Source organism: Taeniopygia guttata, chromosome Z, assembly GCF_048771995.1.
Source record: "Taeniopygia guttata chromosome Z, bTaeGut7.mat, whole genome shotgun sequence".
Taxonomy (NCBI): Eukaryota; Metazoa; Chordata; class Aves; order Passeriformes; family Estrildidae; genus Taeniopygia; species Taeniopygia guttata.
Window position 1 is genome coordinate 33581902 of NC_133063.1, and position 19804 is coordinate 33601705.

The 19804-nt window shown below is 42.5% G+C and overlaps 2 protein-coding genes across 12 annotated transcripts in view; one reads left to right on the plus strand and one right to left on the minus strand.

The window, feature by feature from the left end:
• Positions 1–4830, plus strand: part of PTGR1 (prostaglandin reductase 1) — a 22101-nt gene extending 17271 nt beyond the window's left edge. For all 11 annotated transcript variants that reach the window (XM_030257672.4, XM_072922069.1, XM_072922072.1 and 8 more), the window contains 3 exons: positions 615–720; positions 1708–1826; positions 2775–4830. In XM_030257672.4, coding sequence (XP_030113532.1) covers positions 615–720; positions 1708–1826; positions 2775–2885 — 336 coding nt within the window. In that variant the 3' untranslated portion in view covers positions 2886–4830. The remainder of the gene's footprint in view (positions 1–614; positions 721–1707; positions 1827–2774) is intronic.
• A 5572-nt stretch (positions 4831–10402) lies between these two features.
• Positions 10403–19580, minus strand: TXN (thioredoxin). Its single transcript, NM_001245567.2, is given in 5 exon segments — positions 10403–10619; positions 12035–12100; positions 12900–12959; positions 13599–13703; positions 19391–19580. Coding segments are annotated over 5 exon segments (318 nt in total). The 5' UTR covers positions 19415–19580; the 3' UTR covers positions 10403–10556.
• Positions 19581–19804: the final 224 nt, after the last annotated feature.

Genomic DNA, 19804 nt, shown 5'->3' on the forward strand with positions numbered 1-19804 from the left:
GCAAGGTGCTTGTCTCTTTGGCAGGAACTCCTGCCACTTTGCCTTAGCCTTCCAAATTTCATGTCCCCTGCTGCTGAGGTCTTAAATAGGTTTTATGGTCATGTCCATTCCCTTAATTCTCACTTCTAACTTTTGTGCAGAGTTCTGCACAGCAGTATATTTTCTCACAGCTTTTCACTATTAAAAGCTTCTTTTCACACCTGTTCCCTATTTTGGAAATGAAAACCATAAATTAAGATGTTTATATCACCGTGATGTAAAAAAAAAAATTGCAGACTGGTATGTGGGAAAAGCAGAGTTGGTGCTTCTTAGCACCCTTGGGAGGAGGGATCTATGTGCTAGTCCTGCCTGATGCTTCCAAATCAAGCTTCAGGAAACAGATTTGGAATTAAAACTAATTCCCTGTATTCGTAACTAATTTTTAGAGAGTGAGATTGAGTCTTCATAGCACTGTGTTAATGCAAGGGTTTCTGCAGCCACCAAGTCTTTGGGGTAATGGAAGTTGCTTTCCCCGATTTAACCTATTGGTGCAACAATGCAATGTTGGCAGATTTTGACAGTCAATGCTAAACACTGGATTGTCTCTAATGCTGCACATGCTCTGGTTCTTGTAGGTGGGTGGAGAATTTGCCAGTGTTGCTATCAACCAAATGAAGAAATATGGAAGGATTGCAGTTTGTGGCGCCATCTCTCAGTACAATGACTCTGTGCCTCAGAAAGGTGAGGGTCTTTATTGTGTCTAAAATTATTTTCTCTTTGATGGCAGAAAGACATAACAGCGATCTACTGTTTAACTTCCCTGTGCCATTTAAGTGTATACAAGTGTAGCTGCTGTGGGACACTGGGACCATGCTCCTTGTGTGTATATGCACTCATCCTTTGTGCACACTGTCTGGTGAACGTCGGCTGATTAGGAATAAAGGAGTGGCTAAAATACTTAAAACAGCACTCCACATGGCCCTGTGCAGATCTAGATCAGCAGAAGGCAGGTGTGGTGTCATGATGCCATTTATACAGTAGTATGTATTTTAAGATGAGATAATGGTTTTCCCTCAGGTTGTTCGATGATGCAGCTTAAGCTTTCTCATTTTTTTCCCCTCAGTAAGATTTCAGCTACTAGTAAAACTGCTGAGTAATGTGGCTGAATGAATATTCATTTTCAGTAGCATTAAGTTTTCCAGATTTGCCTTCTAAAAGAAATAGGGGGACTGATTCTCATTGGTAGCTGACCGGCTTTGGACTGTCAGATCACTTTGAAAAATGGAACAGGCTTTTGGTAATGAGGAGACTACCACACATTTTTGTGACTGAGGAAACTGTTTTTCTAGAGTTTAGAACTTAAATTCTGAGAGTTAGAGCATGACAGCCTGTCAGGCTATTAAACAAGGTGTTAAAACAGTATTTTTGAGATACAGCTTAAGTCTCTCAGGTGAAGCTGAGGCCACTTTATTTCTGAATAAAATTGTTTCCAGAATTGTTTACCTCCACAGCTTTTTTGATCAGGCTTTTGTCTCCCTAGGTGACTATCTGTCTTTGAATCTTTGGTCTTCTGTGCTGGAAATTCTCTTTGGAAAAAAATACCTGTTGCTCCTGGCTGAAAGAAAGTGATTCAGTGGTCTCTGCTGGCTAAAAGCTCACTTTATGCATTGGACTTACTCTAAATGAAAGTGATATTACAGGTGGCTTGCTGGTTCTTTTCTCTTGCAGGGCCATATATGCAGATGCCCATGATTTACAAAGAGCTTCAAATGGAAGGGTTTCTTGTGACCCGATGGAACAGCCGCCGGGAGGAAGGCCTGCAGGCCCTGCTGAAGTGGGTAGTGGAGGTAAGGAAGGAAGGGGCACTTGTTCATAAGGTGTACTCATACTGTAGAGTCCATCTTTGCAAGAGAGGTGTCATAGCTGTTTAGGTGAGGTCCCAGCATGATACTTTCCTTCTCCCTGCCTTGATCCTAGAGACACTTAAACTATTAATAAAGTTCAGTATAGCCTGACCCCTTCTGTTTTGAGATGAGATATCAGCTTGTAGGCTCACATATAATCCAGAATACATGTAGGCTTTGAAGAAGCATGCTTCCAGAATACATGCTTCATACCTGTAGAGAATAAATTTCCCAGAAACATGCCTCAAAACACTTACCTGATAATGAAGATTTTCAGTTAGAGTAATTCCTGTATCTTTCATTCAGTCATTTGTAGTATGGGTCAGGATTTCCATTGTAGTATTGTGCTGAAGTTACTGGCAAGAATGAATTTATAGTATTAGGAGCTGGGCTTTGAAGGGATTTAATAGGGAATTTATTATATTTTCTTTTTCTAGGTGGAGGCTGAGTTAGTAACCAAGTTTATGGCTGTGAGAAGTTTATGAGTGTGACCAATAAAGGCTAAGAGGCTCTAGCTTTTAGAAACATGTGGTTTTGGGATGGGTCAGGTTTTGATCATGGGATTTGCAATTCTGTACTTCTGTATGGGTAGAGACAGGTCTGGTTTTGGGGAAATGATCCCCTACCTGTCAATTGTTTGGGGACAAAGTAGCAATAAATGTGTCCTTGTATGTTTTTACAGTAGTGACTTTTACTTTCTGTTTTGACTCAAAGCAGAAGGTTTTGCAACAAAAGCAGATCCTCACAAGAGCCCACGTAGTTTTGCAGTTATCCTGGTGCATGCCAGCTTGCATGTTTCAAATGAAATATATATGCTGGAGAAAATATTGCTGCAATTTATTTAGTTTTTGTGGATGAAAATTCAGCTATTTTCTTTCTTACTTTTGACAGGGAAAAGTGAAGTGCCATGAACAAGTCACTGAAGGATTTGAGAACATGCCAATGGCTTTTATAGGAATGTTAAAGGGAGAAACTCTTGGAAAAGCTGTTGTAAAAGTGTGAAGATCAGATATTCCTGGGAGACTGGCACAGGAGAATGTGTTTTTGTTAGATGCTTTTAATTCACTTGTGAAATCATATGATCAGTATGTTTCAATCATTTTGCTGGACGTTTGGTGATGGTAACTTCTGTTAATAATTTGGCTAGTAAGTCTAAGTATATTCCACTTGCTTTGCTCTTGAAGAAGTTGAGAACTGCTTGCCAGAGCTACACAAAACAAAATACCTTAAAATTGCTGAAAATCAAAACTGGAACAGATTAGATAATAGCTTGAACCTTTCTATGAACAGGCTTGTAGCAAGGAAAATCAGTTTGAAAAGCTTTGCTAACTGAATGCACATTTAATTTTTACCCATTGATTTGGCCCAGAGCTGTGCAAGGGGGATTTTTTTAACCCATATCAAGGAGCAGAGAATAAGCTTGGGGACTAGCTAACAGCACTTGGGGATCCCAGCTTCTTCTCTAGGTGGCTTTTTTTTTTTTTTTTTTTCCCCATTAAGCAGTGTAACTATCTCAGTTATTCTGGGAATATGGAAAGGAAAAAGAAATCTTTAATGTATACTTTGCTTATGTTATAGTTCTATTTGTGAAACACTCTCACTTCTTTGTGGTTAACGCAGAGGAGCTAAAATATTACAAGGACTTGTTTATCCCAGCAGATCTCAATACAGGTGATATGGATAGATTACTAATTTCCCTGAGAAACTTGTCATCGTTGTCCAAGCTTGGAGCTGACCTTGCTATAGTGTTCACCCTGGCTCTCCTGGAAGGTGAGATGAATATGATGGCCCTACTGTGTTAAATTGGTGTCCAGCACACACAGTGTGCTAAACAAAGGAGACACACAGATTGGCAATATGAAATATCTTAGATGTTCTGAAAAATAACAAGGACGTGTTACTATGGGATACAGACAGGCATTGAAGGTGATCATTATGCATTTTCAGTCACTGTGGAGGACTTCTTTTTTAGTTTGAAGATTTCATTACTGATCCTTGAAGAGATATCCCAAGCAGCTTTAATATATTTGCAGTGCCAGGATTAGATGCTCTGTATGTCAACAAAAATAGATCATTTATTTAAGATATAGATTGACAATACTTGCTGAGTGGACTTGACAAAACACACCCTGAAATGCACATCAGCTGGCCACTGGGAAAATAATGACTCTTAGGACAAGCAGGGAAGAGATTCTGGTAGCTTTATAGTGTTTTCAAAGGAGAATGAATTGACAATTTGAGTAAGCTTCCGTGCTGTAGTTTTACATTGGCCACTGAGGAAGATCTGTGGTCTAATACCACTGCATATCACATAAAGAAGTAAACCAAAAAAGGGACCTTCTTGTCAGTAGGCTTCAGATGCACTGTGTAGAGGTGTGCTGTTGTGTGGTAGCTTTTTGTTGAGGAATTTTCGGAGGGCTTTCAATTCCTAAAATACTGAATTGTTTTAAGTCCAGTGAAATAATTATCTCTTGTTTCAAGTAAAGTGATGATTGGGAAATTAACTAAGAACAGCCACATGGAGTTCCTATCCCTTAGAGTTGCAGAAAGATTTGTCAGTTAGAAAATTCCTGGCTCAGCCTGCTTTCTCCTAAAATACTGATGTGTACATTCCCCTTGATTTATGCTTCATAAATAGCAGTTGATTTTGCAAGGCTGTTTAACCATGAAAATATAATTTTTCTGTGTAAAACCAACACCACACACCTCTGAGCCTCTGAACTTCTCTGGGGAATATAGCTATATCCTCCTGAAAATCCAAGTTTTCTGTTACACGTCAGGAACACTGCCACCACATGAATAATGAGTTTTATCCCTCATTGTCTGGCACTGAGGTCTTGCAGTAGTTTCTTACTGTGAGCCCTTATTATCCTCAAAGTTCTAAGTTTGTGGAACAATACCTGGATTATTTTTCCACATGTTGAAAGTAAAAAGAAAATATTAAAAATGTTCGGTTTTTCTTTGTAGCAGTGGCACAAGGCAGGATGAAAGTCTCTCTGTTTCGCCCTGCTAGTGAAGCAAGCTAATCCTATGAGTACAGCCAGGGTAATGATGTTAACAAGGTGCCAAGGTCCAGCCTAGAACAAAGATGCAGCAATGCATTGCTGGGATTGGCTTTTCTGACTGTTCATGGTTCTGTGTGTTTTTAGGGGCAGAGCATGGGTAGTACCATGCAGGCAGTCCAGCCGATCCTCTGAGAGCTGCACAGGGCCTGTGAGCAGCACTCTGCCAGGCTCCTTCTCTTCCAACATTATTACTCTGCAGCTGATCTAAAGGCTTGCTGGGAAGGGGTGAGCTCCAGTGGTCCCACTGGCTGCCAGAAGGTGTTGCACTGGCTTGCCTCGGGCTAGGTCAGTTCAGCAGTTCTCCACTGTGTGTGTCTGCAAAGGTGGAAAGGGTGTCAGCTTTGCCCAGGGTGCAATGGTCAGTCTTCAATCACCTTGCAGCTGTGGCTATCTGATAATCATCTCTGGTCTTTTTTTGCTGCTTATCTCCAGTCCACATGGTCATGTTTGTGCCACTACCTAAGTTACAGTTTGCAAGTAGGGTGGCAGTGGGATTCTTGAGACTTCTTTATGCCAGTTAATTGAGGATGTAATGCTTGAGAGCAAGAGGAAAAGTTTATCTTAAATGTAAACAGCTGCAGGCTTCATAATTTATTGGCCAAATAGCTCTTCATTTATACATATCATTATTTCTAGACTAGTGGTTTAACTGCTTAACACCTTTTGATTGCCTTTGCAAAATGAAGCAGTCTCTAGAGTTCAGGCTAATAAATATGCAATTTTTATGTCCTGTTCCTAAGCAACAGCAAGCTGGGGCTGGTAGTAATAACTTGTCTGAGCTCAGGACTCAGTGGGTACCTCCTTAAGGAGTTCACCATAGCCTGCCGCACCAAAGGTGGCATCAGGAAGCACTGGAAATTGTTGCAAAGGCCTGTGGTTTGTTGAAACCAGGAATCCCTGGAATGCATTGCTTCCTGATGAGCTTCTCTCATGGTCCCTCCAGGGTCAGTGCCCACAGGAGGGGTCATGAGACACCATGGCCCAGTCACAGCATCCATTTCTATGTGAGGTGAGATCCACTCCCCAGCTGGATCAAATCCAACCTTAGACCTGCCACCACCTCTGCCTGTACTGGAGCAAGCAAGCCATACCTCTGATCCTTTCCTTTTATCTTGCTCCTATGACCCCTCACTTTAATTGTTCATCCCCACCATCGGCTCCAGACAGGTTAGCTTGCTGCTGGCCATCACCTGAAGTGTAGGGAGATGCCTCCTGTCCCTGTCCTCAACCCATCATCACTAGCTCAGTGTGGGCTCAGCCTCCTTTGGAGCAATCCTGCTAAGTGGTGCTAAAACTGCCCATTGTGTTTCCCTTATCAGCAGGATTAACAGATACAGTACTGTTCATGGGGTGTGTCCTTGCTTTCCCCCAAATGTCTCTCTGAGGAACTAGAAACAAAGGAATTTGAAATACCAGACTTCATTGTCTCCCTGAGCAAGGGTAGAGGGGAGATGACCCAAACCTAATCTAAAACTCCTCCTCCTTCTGTCTTTGGACCTAATGCTTAGCTTCAGCACTCCCTAAAGTCTGTTTATACCTTTGTTACATCCATGACAAATGCTCCAATTCCTGTAAGCCAGGCAGATGGTGCCACCAGGATAGTAGGAGTCCACCTTTCCCTATGCATTCCCTTCTAGCCCATTACCTCAAGGTACAACCATCACCCCAGCACTGTCAGAGGTACTAGCACAAGACATTCACAGAGCCTGCCTTTACACATGTGTAAAACTCACAGACGGCCATGGCCACATTGTGATGATCTGCATGGCACAGCTCCCATGCCTCCCCACTTTGTGTACTAACCTGGAACATAGGAGGAAAATCTGCATTTCAGGTGGATGTCCATTTCCACTATCTCCTCAGGTGTTTTCAAGTTTCTCAAACTCATCTAGCTCATTCTTATAGAGGTTTTGTTACTGGGGAGGCAGTAGGGGTGGCTTCTGGTGAGAACCAGAAGCTGCCATCACATCAGATAGACCCAGTGACAGCCAGCTCCAAAGGGGACTTAACCAATGGCCAAAGCCAAGCTCTCAGCGATAGCTAAGTTTAAATCTGAACTGTAGTGGTAGTGAGAAAGAAACAATACCACATGGGAAAAAGCATCTTGAAAGACATCTTCACCAGGTCAGATTCTCCCACCCTTCACCAAGGGCCAGGGACCTGCACAACAGAATTAATCCAGCAAGGATTTCAACAGTATGCTCCTCAAGCCAATTGCTTTGGTGGCTGAAAGCTGCAACAGAGGAGCTGCTATGCCAGTTTGTCAGCATTGGTAAAAAAAATAGATGTAATTTTTTAGCTTGTTTTAATGGATGAACAGTTAAGAAAATAAACATTAAAATTATTACCATATTCTTACTGGAATAATTCCAGAGGGGACTTAGTTTTCATTCAGGTCAAGGAAAGAAGGGAAAGCAGATGGCTAGCTGGAGTTGCAAGAGATCAGAGACATGTGGGTGGTTAAGCACCTCACGTGCATGACATACACTTCCCCAAGTGCACAACAGCGCTTTCAGAACCCCTGGATGGAGGTAAGGAGTGTCACTATTCCACTGCAGTTTGATGGAGCACAGTTCATATGTCCACTCCCTGTGACCCCTTGGCCCTTCTTTCATGTTAGTCCTCTCTCATTAAGCTTAATTATTCCAGCTATGTGTTTTAATTGCTGTACTCAAGGAAGTACTTTTCTTCCTGTTGGCCAGCCCATTATAAGCAAGCTATGTAACAGGCCTGCAGCAGAAAACATCTTGTTTTTCTTGTTTGACAGCAAGGCACAGATCCCAGCTATTTCATAGCCAAATGACACAGACTGCAGTCATTGCCCGAGGGGAGAACTTCTTCCTGAAACCCTTATTCCCAAAAGAAACCTATGGGTTTTTTTTTTTGTCTGCTGTGTACATCAAGTCTACCAAGCATTGAAGTCAGTTGGCTATCTACCCACTTCTCTCTTACAGGCATCTTTGCAGGTCATTGGATCAAAGCAGCCAATTCTATTCATGCAAGAAGTAGACCACAGAGTTTATTGAAAGAGTGAATGCTGTGCTACTGCCTGGCACATAGCAATACTGGCCTCACACCCTCACACAAAAAAAGCCAAAGAAGATATGCACCCACCAAGCTCTCTATGAAGTGTCATTACTGAACACTCATGGGAGAGCAGAGCAGATGCCCTAGGCTTTAGCATGGATACTCATACCCATTCCATTTAGAACAAAATGTTTATTTGCTATACCTAGGCTTGTTAAAGACTAAAACACCCTGTCCTTGCCTGTTGAAAGATCCAAGCCAGTTCCCATCCTGACTAGGGTTCTCTCCTCCCAGTAGGAGCACTTGTGCTCTAGGAACCCAGGCTCCTTACATTTAACCATAACAAAGCATGTGCTTTGTCTTCCATCACCTGTAATGACAAGGGCAAACTACAATTTGACCCAGTTAAATTCTGGTATAACTTTGCATTTGAGGACCATGTGTTGTTTCCTTTAAAGAGAAAGTTTACCTAACGTGGAGATCCTCCCTACATATTCTTCAAAGAGCCAAGCCTTAAAGAACATCTTTCAAATTAGGCTACGCAAGTTATTTTCATCACAGTATACCTATATACCAGTTCTTGGGAGGGGAAGATACTGCAGCAAGTATCTGAAGCTGAAGCAAGGAAGCTGAACTCACTGCCCTTTAAAGAACTGCTTTGCACCCCTTGCTTCAGCACAAGAGGTATTCCAGCTAGTCTCATGTTCCCAATCACAACTTGAATTTCTAGTCACTGTCACCTGGATTGTCCAAGGCTACTGCAGAGTAGCATTGTATTTAAAAACTAAAAGTATAAGTTAAACTCAACACGCAAGCAGCAAAACACCACTGACTGCACCTTTCCCCTGCAACAACCTGGTCTGGTCTTGCCTTAGCAGAGATACAGTATGTTGCAGGACACTTCAGTATTATTTCTTAAGGATGAAGTGGGATGCTGAGGCCTCTTACTGAACTTCATCTGGAACTTTCAGCAGTAGTTTTTTAAACCTTTTTTGCTCCCAGTTACTGCCCAAAGGGAGTAAGTAGGCCATGCAGAAACTGCTTTGAAAAGCAGCGCTTGTTTGCAGATAGTGTGTGTTCATAGTGCATTCTTGCTACAGCTTCATTTTATTCTCTCCTCACAAGTCTGTCCATGGTACCACTTGGGGTAGTGGTTTCCCATTTACCTTTGAACAGCTCAAACATGCAGCTGCACTTAGTCAAATAGCCAGAGCTACATGGAAAGTATTTTCCATGCTCTTCTCATTGCATAATCACAACTCAGAACTTATATCCAAGAAGAGCCTGATGGCTCACTCTCAAGTAAAGGGTGTGGCCACTTCTTGGACTAGAAAAATCTTGTTTCAAATTGGGACCATATATATTAAGCTATTCAAGGCCCTCAGTCCTCCAGAGCCATCAGGAAATTCATGCATGCTTGTGAAGTGAGTGTAAGGCTGAGTCATGGGTGAGTTTCCTACCAGAAAGACAAGAGGCTCACTCATTCACATTGTCTGCATATGCAGCAGGAAGTCTAGCTTTTCCATGAGTGATACTCAGTGAGCAGCACAGCTCACTAAGCTGCACTCACTGCTAGCTACAGCCCTACTCCCTTCTTCACCGAGTTCTTATACAGGACAACATCCAAGCCAGCAAGGAAGCCCTTTTGATACAGTGTAAAAAAACTGTTCCCCTTGGTTACAGTGTCAAGAGTAGGTGAATGGCAGGTATTAAAAAGGCTGGCAAGCCAGCATTCATCTAGACAGCCTGATTCAAGATTGGAGAACCACAGAATCCAGTTTACTGTCCAACACAGTGTCAAATGTGTTCTTAAAGTGCAACAGTGCAATCAAATGAAAATCATAAGAGTATAGAAATCTAAAATTCTCTTGACCATAAGACATTACAAGTTTTACTTCTTCGGTCATTTGTTCCAGACTATTGCCTAGGAACAAAGCAGCCCAACTCTGCCTAAACACACTTTTTTACTAATAGAATCAGAAGGTACACAAACAAATGGCAAGACAAATTGAAAAGGCAAAAAGACCAAGCAAGTCCAAGTCCTACCTTGCACTTCCATGGTAAGATTTGTATTATGTTCTGGAAGGGCAAGTCTTAGCTTTGAAGTTGAAAATGCAGCTTGAAACATTTTTAAAATCTTTTAACTAAAAAGATGTAATGAAAGAAAGAACTATCCCATCCAGTGACTACCCTCTTTTCTCCAGCTCCTCTTTTGGTATTTGTAAACTAGATTATAGCCTAGTGACTACCATCTGAGTAGGGTGGCAGCAGACTCCTAAACCAACTGTCATGGATCCCAAGCCAACAATGGATGAGGTTGACTTTGAGAAGTCTTTGTATACACACAGTACTCTTTTAACACAGCAAAACCTGACACTCACCTGACATTATGAAATTCCCAAGATTTTTGTTAAACACACAGCAATATCTAAAAGTGAAGAGTTTATACTTTATTTTACTCATATACATGGACCAAGAAGATAGTTTGCACCATTTAATCTAGCTAGCTTTTTTTTAAGTAGAAAAGTTGCAGGCTGTAATTTAGCCAAAGCAGTCATGCTTCAGTCTTCATGGCTGGAGATTAGACTAGACTTTTAATGGTCTCTTCCAGCTTCTCTTTATTGGCCCCAGAGAACTCCTGCACCTGTAAAGAGAGACTGATTTTCAGAACTCCTGCATTTAATGCTTCTTAATATTAGTTGCAGTTACACACACACACCTTTTCAACTCTGCTAGAAATTTTTCCCACCCTCAAAACACATAGTATTTTGCAGATGTTCATACATTTATTTCCCACTCAATTCAACTCATGCAGAAGTTGAAACAGAAGACTAGCAAACTTCGCTTCTAGACTACCTGGTTCAATCCTTGACTACCTGGATTAATCCTGGATCGATATTATGTAAGACTCAAAAAGAGGCTTGAAGAAACTCTGAAAGTCCCCCCATATCAGAGGCAGCTCAAAGTAATCTTGAGTTGCTCAGGACCCTACCAATCAAATTCTGAAAGGACAGTTCCAAATTGCCTACCCCTGTGCCTGGCTTCTACTGTGAAAACTGTTCTTGCAACTTACAGGGCAGAAAGATAAGAGGTAACATTCATCTGCTGTCTCAAAAACAGCAGCTCTGTCTTCCTGTATCTACAGGGGTGCAAGGCACAGAGCAGACTACACTACAGGCCATGAAACTACTTGCTTGACACAAAAAGCCACACACTGTCACACTGTAATCACAGTTCTTCCAATGACATCATGAAGTTGCAAAAGTTCACTCTAACAGAACTGTCAAAGGTTCATATTGACCCGATTCTGAACTGGAAGTCACCTTATATATGACACTCAACTACCCAAGGTGCAATTCCATTGCCTTCAGCCATGCAACTTACTCCCAAGTACTGTTTTCCTTTAGGGAAGCCTACCTTCAGCTTGCTTAGCCAACTAAAAGCCTAAGACAACACATTCAGCTCAGCAAGTTCAAAGAGCTACTCAAACTACCCTCTGAATCCCATCTCATCCATCTCTTGGCAGACCAGACACAAGAGGTCTGCTCAGTCCTTAAGAGAGGGACAGGACCTTCACTTCAAAGGTTATACAGCCTCTCTGTGAAATAAACTAAACAGCTGTTTGTTGTATATAACCTTAACCAGGTTAGAGACTTCTGTTTGGGCAGGATTCCACAGGCACCTATAGTTATGCCTTTGCTTCAACACAAGCAGTATCCAGATAGCAAACACTGACCAAGTAAAAGGCAAGGTGCTAGGCAGATAGACCAGCAGTCTTAACACAGACATCTCACCCCACTGTCTCTCATGAAACTGTCTGTAAGATTAACCCGTAACTAACTCAGTTCACTACCTGTGAACAACAGTTTGTGTCACCAGTTAACTGCTGGTTACATTTGCTGCGGTACTAAGATCAACTTGCTTGCTCTCAGGAGTGTCTTAATGCTAGTGGTACCATAGAGACACAAACAAGAGAAAGAAGACTAAGTAGCCCAACACTCCCAATCTTCTTTCAAGTGTTTAGCTTGCCTGCTCCAGTTCCAAAAAGGCAGAGCCTACCTTATTTCCATTCTTGTAGAACTGGAACGTTGGCATGCACTTCACATCACAGTGTGAAGCAACATCCTGGAAGAGATAAAAAAACATCTTCAACTGGGTATTCTTAAGGAAGTTAAATTTAGAACCCACTTTAGCTGACTTCTCTTTAGGTAACAGATTAAAGCCATTACTGCTCAATATAAAGCAAAAGAATTTCTCCTAGTTCATCACTACCAAAACCAGTGCAGTAAGTAGACCTGAAGTAAGCCTTAAAGATCTCTTCTTAACACTTAATTAATGCAATAGAAAAAACCTTAACCTGTACTCTGTGTTTGGAATAAAACAGACGTCTGCATCAAAACAGATGTCTGCTTGTAGGAGCTCTATGGCAACTCTTGGGCCTCTATGTGAAATTTTTCAAGGACATTTGACTATGTTGAAACTGCAATACAGCAGACATTTTATTGCACTTAATTCAAGATCTGATTTCATTTTTAATGAAAGAGGAATCTGTGCCAAGAGCAGTGGAGGGACCAGACAGATCAGGAGGTTATGAACAATTAGGTTTAAGGAAGATTGTATCACAGCATCTTAAGACCTCAGACTAACACTCCCTCCCAAACTAAAGGGTCATTGCTTCCAAGTTATCCAACACATGCCACAGGACTTCAAGAGTGCTGATAATCAAGGTAGTTTGTTCTGTTCAGGTGTTACCTGCAAAAAAACATCATTCTTTCCAGCTAAATCCCTGTGTTTGAATTTTAAGTAAACTTTTGTTTTGTTTTAGATTTTGTTTCAAAATGTGTGAAGGCATTTTGAATTCTTGTCTGTCACTTGTGTGGAAGTCCTTAGCTGTCCTTCCTCAGCACCACCCCCCAGACCTTACCTGGGCATCATCCACATCGATTTCTATGAATATCACTTCACTATACTTCTCAGACAAACTCTAAAAAGAAAAGAAATAAAATGATCTATGCAGCTACAGTGTTCCATGAAAGTTTCCTGAAAAGATGTATTCATATAAATGGAAAGGCTGGTGCTGCTTAAACTGCTAGTGAAACATGCTTTGTTATATTAAAGCGGCTATTTTACTACCAGAGCAAAAATTTTCTGTTCTGCTGCAGACTGTTTCTGGAGGAGTCTCTGGAAACATGTTCTCCCAACATAGACTCAAATATCCTAAGACACAGGTGGAAGGCCTTCTCTTACAGCCTTCAGCTGATCACCAAAAGACACTTCAGCTTCTCATACCTTATCAGGAGTTAACACAGCCATCTAAACACAGCTGGAGAAGTTACATTAATGGCATACAGAAGGTCGCAATGCAACTGGCAGGTCTCTATGTACCTTAAATGCATGTAAACACCAGGAAAAAAGCTAAACCTCATGGTAGTTCCCAGCTATATCAATGGTCAGTCTGTTTCACTTGGTAGTCTTAAAAATAGATACTTCTGCAACTTCTCACTTTTCCAGAAAATGCTGGCAATCACATAAGGCAAAAGGTACTTTCCTCTACGTTATTGTCAAGCAACACAAACATGTATATACAATTTAACGCAGAAATAAATCCAGAAAAACTACTTACGTGAAAAAAGGGCTTGATCATTTTGCATGGTCCACACCATGTGGCAGAGAAATCAACTACTATAAGCTTTTCACCAGCACTTTTCAGTTCTGCCTCAAATTCAACCTACCAAAAAAAAAAAAAAAAAAAAAAAAAGATTTTCCCCTCCTTTCCTAAAGGATATAAGACTAATCCCAATGTTGGCTTGCTCTCAGACCTAACACACTAATCATTATGACAGGTCTTAAACACTTAAATGGGTTATTTGTACCATCATGTAGGTGCTTCAATATGAATGGTTTCCATTGCTGCTAGCAGCAGTCAGTGTCTTATGTCTCACCAATAAGAAAACAACCAGAATGCTCAAACTCACTGAATTGTGGAAACAAGCTAGAAATTCTCTAGTTATGATGTTCAACTTTGACAGCTCTAGGTTATTCCCTAAATATGATCCTTAGTTTTTATAATCCATATTCTCATTTCTGTCTTGGCAGCAAGACTTTCATCTTTGTCCAGGACAGACTTTCCTCTGCAGAATTTGGAAATGACAGACACAAACCTTTGTACAGTCATCCACTCTGGTGACTCTTCCAATCAATAGCTAACATCAAAACGATACTGTTTTATTCTAAAGCACATTTTCAAAAACAACCTCACAGGATATTTTTGCCAAGTGAACCCACATTTCACATCATTAGCCAAAGCAATGCTAAACATGCAGACTACACATGTAAACAACCGGTAATTTTTCTGAGTCTTCAAGTCTGTGCTGCACTTAGTCACATGAATCATCTCTGGACAATTAATTCTTGGAATTAAATGTCTTACATGCCATTACTCATTTTTGCTGGTCAAAAAGTGAAAGAAAGCTTTAGCAGAACTGAAAGACATGAAAAGCAATAAATACTTGCATGCCAGCAGAAGGCAAGCATCTCAGGCAGAAGCATAAAGTGCTGATTACCTACTTTCTGATAATGTTTGTCAAAGAAAGAACAAGCCACTTCAGTAATTTTCAAATTTGTTGTGTTGGCAAACAAACTTCAGGAGAACTGTTAGTATAAACTTCAAAAGATAGCTGCTTTAGTCCCCCCACAACTTAATGGAGCAAAGGACTGGAGTCCTGTCAGCACCAGCTGACTGAAAGCAGTATGGTTACTGCCAGATGTACACAGGGCAACCCAAGGGTTAACTAATTCATACCTGCTTCTGCAGTCAGCCACAGTAAGTTGTGACTCAACTCTAATAAGCTAAAGAATGTCATGCAGTTGAGGAGCCAAAGTCAAACTGGACATTAATATATTTAACATGCAAGCAGAAATCCTGCATGAGCATTCTTATGTATGCATAAGCCTATGTGAAAGTCTTCACAGCTTCCTGTAACTTCAAATACACTCAGCATTACATCTCCCTGTTAACAGACTTTTTCCCTTCCCATGTAGCTCTCTTCATAGGCACAGTATCCATGTTAGTTTTCCTATCCTTTCATCTTGGACAATCACAGTCTACTCTGCAACAAGACCAGTAGTAACACTCCACAACCCCTACTCTCATTCTGAAAGACATAGGAACAGTTACGTTTTCCTGTCTCCCTAGATTACCCATCTCCTGTACTGACATAGTATGCATTCCTGTGCCCATTCCCACTAACAATGTTTAATATCCCTGTACACAGTAATCCACACTTGCTGCTCCCTCCCAGTACTTATAAGTTCCTCAGTCAAGCTTCACTCCTTTCAGCCTTGAAATCCTCCTGCTCATTTTTGGTGTAGCTTCTCAGACCTCTGCACTGTAACATCACTACTGTATTGAATCCACTTCCCGCAGCTGCCAGTTAGACCATCCTCTTTTAACACCTAAAAAATTACTGTATTCTGTAAAAGGAAGCTCAGCCTTAGAATGTGTTCCATCATATGGCCACACATGAGAGGTTTGCTATTGCACAGAACAAAGGGAAAGTAGGACAGTGTCATAATTACAGCTGGTCATGTATACCAGCTGGTCACCATGTATACTGTGACCTGGTCCTGACTACAAATCAGACGTTACCCTGCAAATCATCTCTAATATCAGCCAAAATTGCTGCAGGACAGGGAAAGAGATGCTGGATCCAAAGGTGTTATACCCCTTCAAGTTAAAAAGTATCAAACTAGTGAGAAATTCTGAATTTTTCTAGTGAGCTTAATTTCACAGGAGGAAGGAAGACAGTAGCAGGAGCAAAACAAAAAACAAGCTGCTTGACCTGTCCAACTGACTTCACCAGTTGTGTTTCATGTTAACTGTAAAGTGACAAGATTTTTTATGAAAAACTAAATAATCTCTGTTACCATAAGGGGAACCTCCCATCACAGGGCTATTTGTCACACTTTGGAAGGATCTTACAGCTTTGTTGAACAGCATTTTCTCCAGGTAACAGCTCACTGGGAGAAACCCCTCAGCTAGCATGATGGTCAATATTAATTTGTTCCTTGTGGTGGTGTTTTTTTGTTGTTGTTGTTTGGTTGTTTTTTTTTTCCTTAAATATTTAACTAAAATCTCCCTGAACACAAGACAAGACCTCATTTTACTTGTATTGTTGTCCAGCAGAAAAGGACATGGTACCTTCAACAAACACATTGGTAGCAGGCATCTGTTCCCTAGGGCCTAATAAGAAGCTTTAATAATGAAAGCCTCTAGTGCCTCAGAGGTTCCCAGCATCAGGTAGTGCTTCAAAAAGGAGGCTGCTGGCCTCCTTCAGATGGTGCTGAAAGGAGTCTGCTGCTCTCAGCAACAGATAATACAGGTCCACACTATCTGGCATATTTGATTAAAGCTTGGTTGTAAACATTAGTTTCAACACATATCAAGTCATCCTTGAATTTGCCAAGTCATCGGCTGAGTGCCAATGATAACTATGTAATTTAGTGAGGTTTTTTAAAATACAGAAGCTAGCATAAACAAAGCAAAGGTTCAACTGCCTGAACTCCCTAGTACACACCACCTCTAAAATTATCACTTACAGCAAAAGCTGCAATTTTCAGCATTTTCTTTAACTTAAATAACAAGAGAGGCAGCTAGAATGAAGAGGAAAGCTTTGGCAGCTTTTTAAGTTTATACACCCCATTAACTTTGGCTATAAAAAGCAGTATGTCCCATAGTCAAACCCTCTTACAAATTACACTAGTCACTCACCTCAAAGCCACTAAAAAACAATAACAATACAGGTCCTTCTGTGCTATAGCAGGTACTACAGAAGGATCAGTCAAGCACCCTGAAAGTAGACATTCTTCAGAAGCTAGTCTCTTTCTGAAGAGGTGTGCAGGGAAAAAGGCCACATCTACCTAGCTCTCACTCATAGAAGCTCTTGCACACAGTGCAAGAATGTATCAGAGAATAATACAAACCTGCTTTACTGAAAACCAGAATTAATCCAGAAATCCCAGCTGCACTGCACTTGAATACTCTGGGTGGCACCGATGTTAAAATGCTGTTGTCAGCATGACTGCTGAGTTCACACTCTCCATGAATGCAAAACCGAAGTTCGCTTTAACTACAGCAGACTATTAAACAACACTCATAGCTAGGAGGATAGTGAAAGCCTACCTAATTTAGAGCCGGCTCTTCCTCCAGAGCCAGGTTTGACTTGCCATGTTTAATCTGTTCCTGTGTGTAACAAAAACCTTACACCAAAAGTTTGCCCCTTCTGTGGCACCATAGACAGAAAAGGGGGAAGAGATACAAAGCAGAACAACAATTCTAGGTTGTATTCACACACCATTCTCTCTTCAGAACCTGAATGGTAAGGCATTTCGTTCCTCTTAAGGAGGTTCGTGCATTCACCGGTTTTTGAGCTGTGGTCACAAGTGTTAATTTGTATATTTATGTATCAGATTCCAACACTTTTGCGGTCCAGTGGGAGAGGTTTGACATACCTTTCATATATAAAGTGAACTGACTGTAGAAGAGCACAGCCTAGAAAACAAACTTGGATGTGTGAGAGACTGGAAAGACTGATGTCTCAAAACATTTTGAGGTGCAAATGTCTGGGGGAAGGGGCAGATCAGACCTTGCTCTGGTGAGGCAGTGCACACCCCCATCCCTAGAGCCTGTATCCCACAGTGACCACCAATCATAGGCACACTATAGGCAAGGGGCACTTAAGGCCAAACATGCTGCAAGCATATGTCTCGACCCTACCTCCTCTTGGAATTTCTATCAGCTGAACACTGCTAGGACCCAGCAGTTAGTAGCTGTATGTGCCCTTTTTAATATCTTTTCTATCTTTTTCTTCTAAGTCTCTCCTCTCAGAATTTTTGAGTGACTTGAAATCAAACAGGTTTAGAGCTTGACAAGTTGAATGGGCTAAGTTAATGCTTTGGGACGTGTTTTATGTTAACTGAATGTTACACAAAACCTTTTGCCAAAGTTCTCTGATTTTCTATAGTTGCCAGTAAAATATTTTTTGACCTCTTGAGAATATCTTGACAGTATTTCTCCCGTGTCTAACTCAGAGTAAATGAGCCCTGTTAACTGTAAGCCCTGTTAAAGATCTTGCTGAGCGACTTTTTGGGGCCTTACAGGATACCCACACATCATCACTTGCAGATGCATCAAAAATGAGATCAAACTGACACTTGCACCAGATTTCAAGTTCAAAAGGGTGAGAGTAGCCCAACAGGACTTTTCCTGAAATTAAGAACTTGCTAAGTTTGCATGGAGAATATTTTTTGAGACTTGGGTTCCTAAGTTACAGCTTACAAGTACTCTATTGCTGTCTATCAACCAGATCAGCTGCTGTGCACAAAACCACATATTATTTCATGACCAGCAGGGTATTCTCTATGTCTAGGCTTTATTACTATTTTGTATCTCAGAGCCACAGATGTATTTGTATTCACAGAATCATCCAAATAGTGATGTGCTGCATTAGGGCTGTGAATACATCAGACAGCACCATAACAGGGGAAATACTTCTTATGCCAGCAACTTCTGCTGTTTAAGCACGGGGAATGGGCTCTAGCAGTTCCTTTCAAGTCACGAATGGATGAACTCTTCCACGATGTCCTGCCCAGAAATGCAACAGGCCAAACTCTAAGAAAGCCACCTAGTCCCCTACACACTAGCAGTACATAAGGCAAATCAGGACTGCCAAATTAAGATACTGTATCACAAAATCAGTTAGGTTGGAAAAGACCCCCGAGATCATCGAGTCCGAGATGTGACCCAACACCACACTGTCAACCACACCATGGCACTCAGTGCCATGTCCAGTTCTTTAAACATCTGCGAGGACAGTGACTCAACCACTTCCCTGTGAAGCCTACCCCAACGCCAAATCACCCTGTCTTTTAAGAAATTCATCCTAGTGTCCAACCTAAACCTCCTCTGACGCAGCTTAAGACTGTGTTCTCTCCTCCTGTCGCTGTAGTACCCTGCTATCCGCTTGAGAAACGAAACCTTTCCCTTAAAAGTGCGATGAACAACCCGTCATAATACGAAATTGCATCATCTCCCCTCTCACTCCGACTCCCCGAAGCCTCAGGTCCGCAGTTATTTGTCCCCAACCTCTGCCCCGGCCGAGCGCTCCGCGCGGCTTCCCCCGGTCGCGCCGCATGGGCGAAGCAGGCTCCGCCTGCCCGGGCAGCACACAGGCTCTCAGCCGCCATCTCCCGCAGGCCGCTCGAGAGCCCGGGGCAGCCCGAGCACGATCCCCCGCCTGCCAAACCGCCCCGGGCACTGGTAATCCCCGTTCGCCCGCCCGCCGGGCAAAGATGCTCGTCCCGCCGCCCGCCTCTCTCACTGCGAAAAGACATGGCCGCCTCGCCCATCGGACTCACCAGGTTGCCCACGATCTTCACCATGGCGGCGACGGCTGGGAAAGGAGACTCGGTGCTGTAAAGGCAAGGAACCAAGGGATTCGTCCCCACACTCGCCTCACCTTCCCGCCTTGCCTCTCGCCGTCCCAGCACTTCTCCCACACGCCCCGGCCGCCCTTTTATGCCCAGCCCGGCCCCGCGCCCCGCATGCGCAGGACCCGGCCCGCCTCCTGCCGCTCCCCGCTCCCCCCGCTCGCGGCGCCGCTGGGCTCGGGGGTGCTGCTGGGGCCTCGCTGAGGGCGGCGGAGAGGGGCGAGCGCCGGGTACGGCTCTGCCGGCGCTGCCCTGGCCGCGAGGGGAGAGTATGTCCCTGCCGGCTGCCAGGGGAACCGGCAGCAGCAGCGGAAGAAAGAAAAGCCCAAGAAGGTTGGAAAA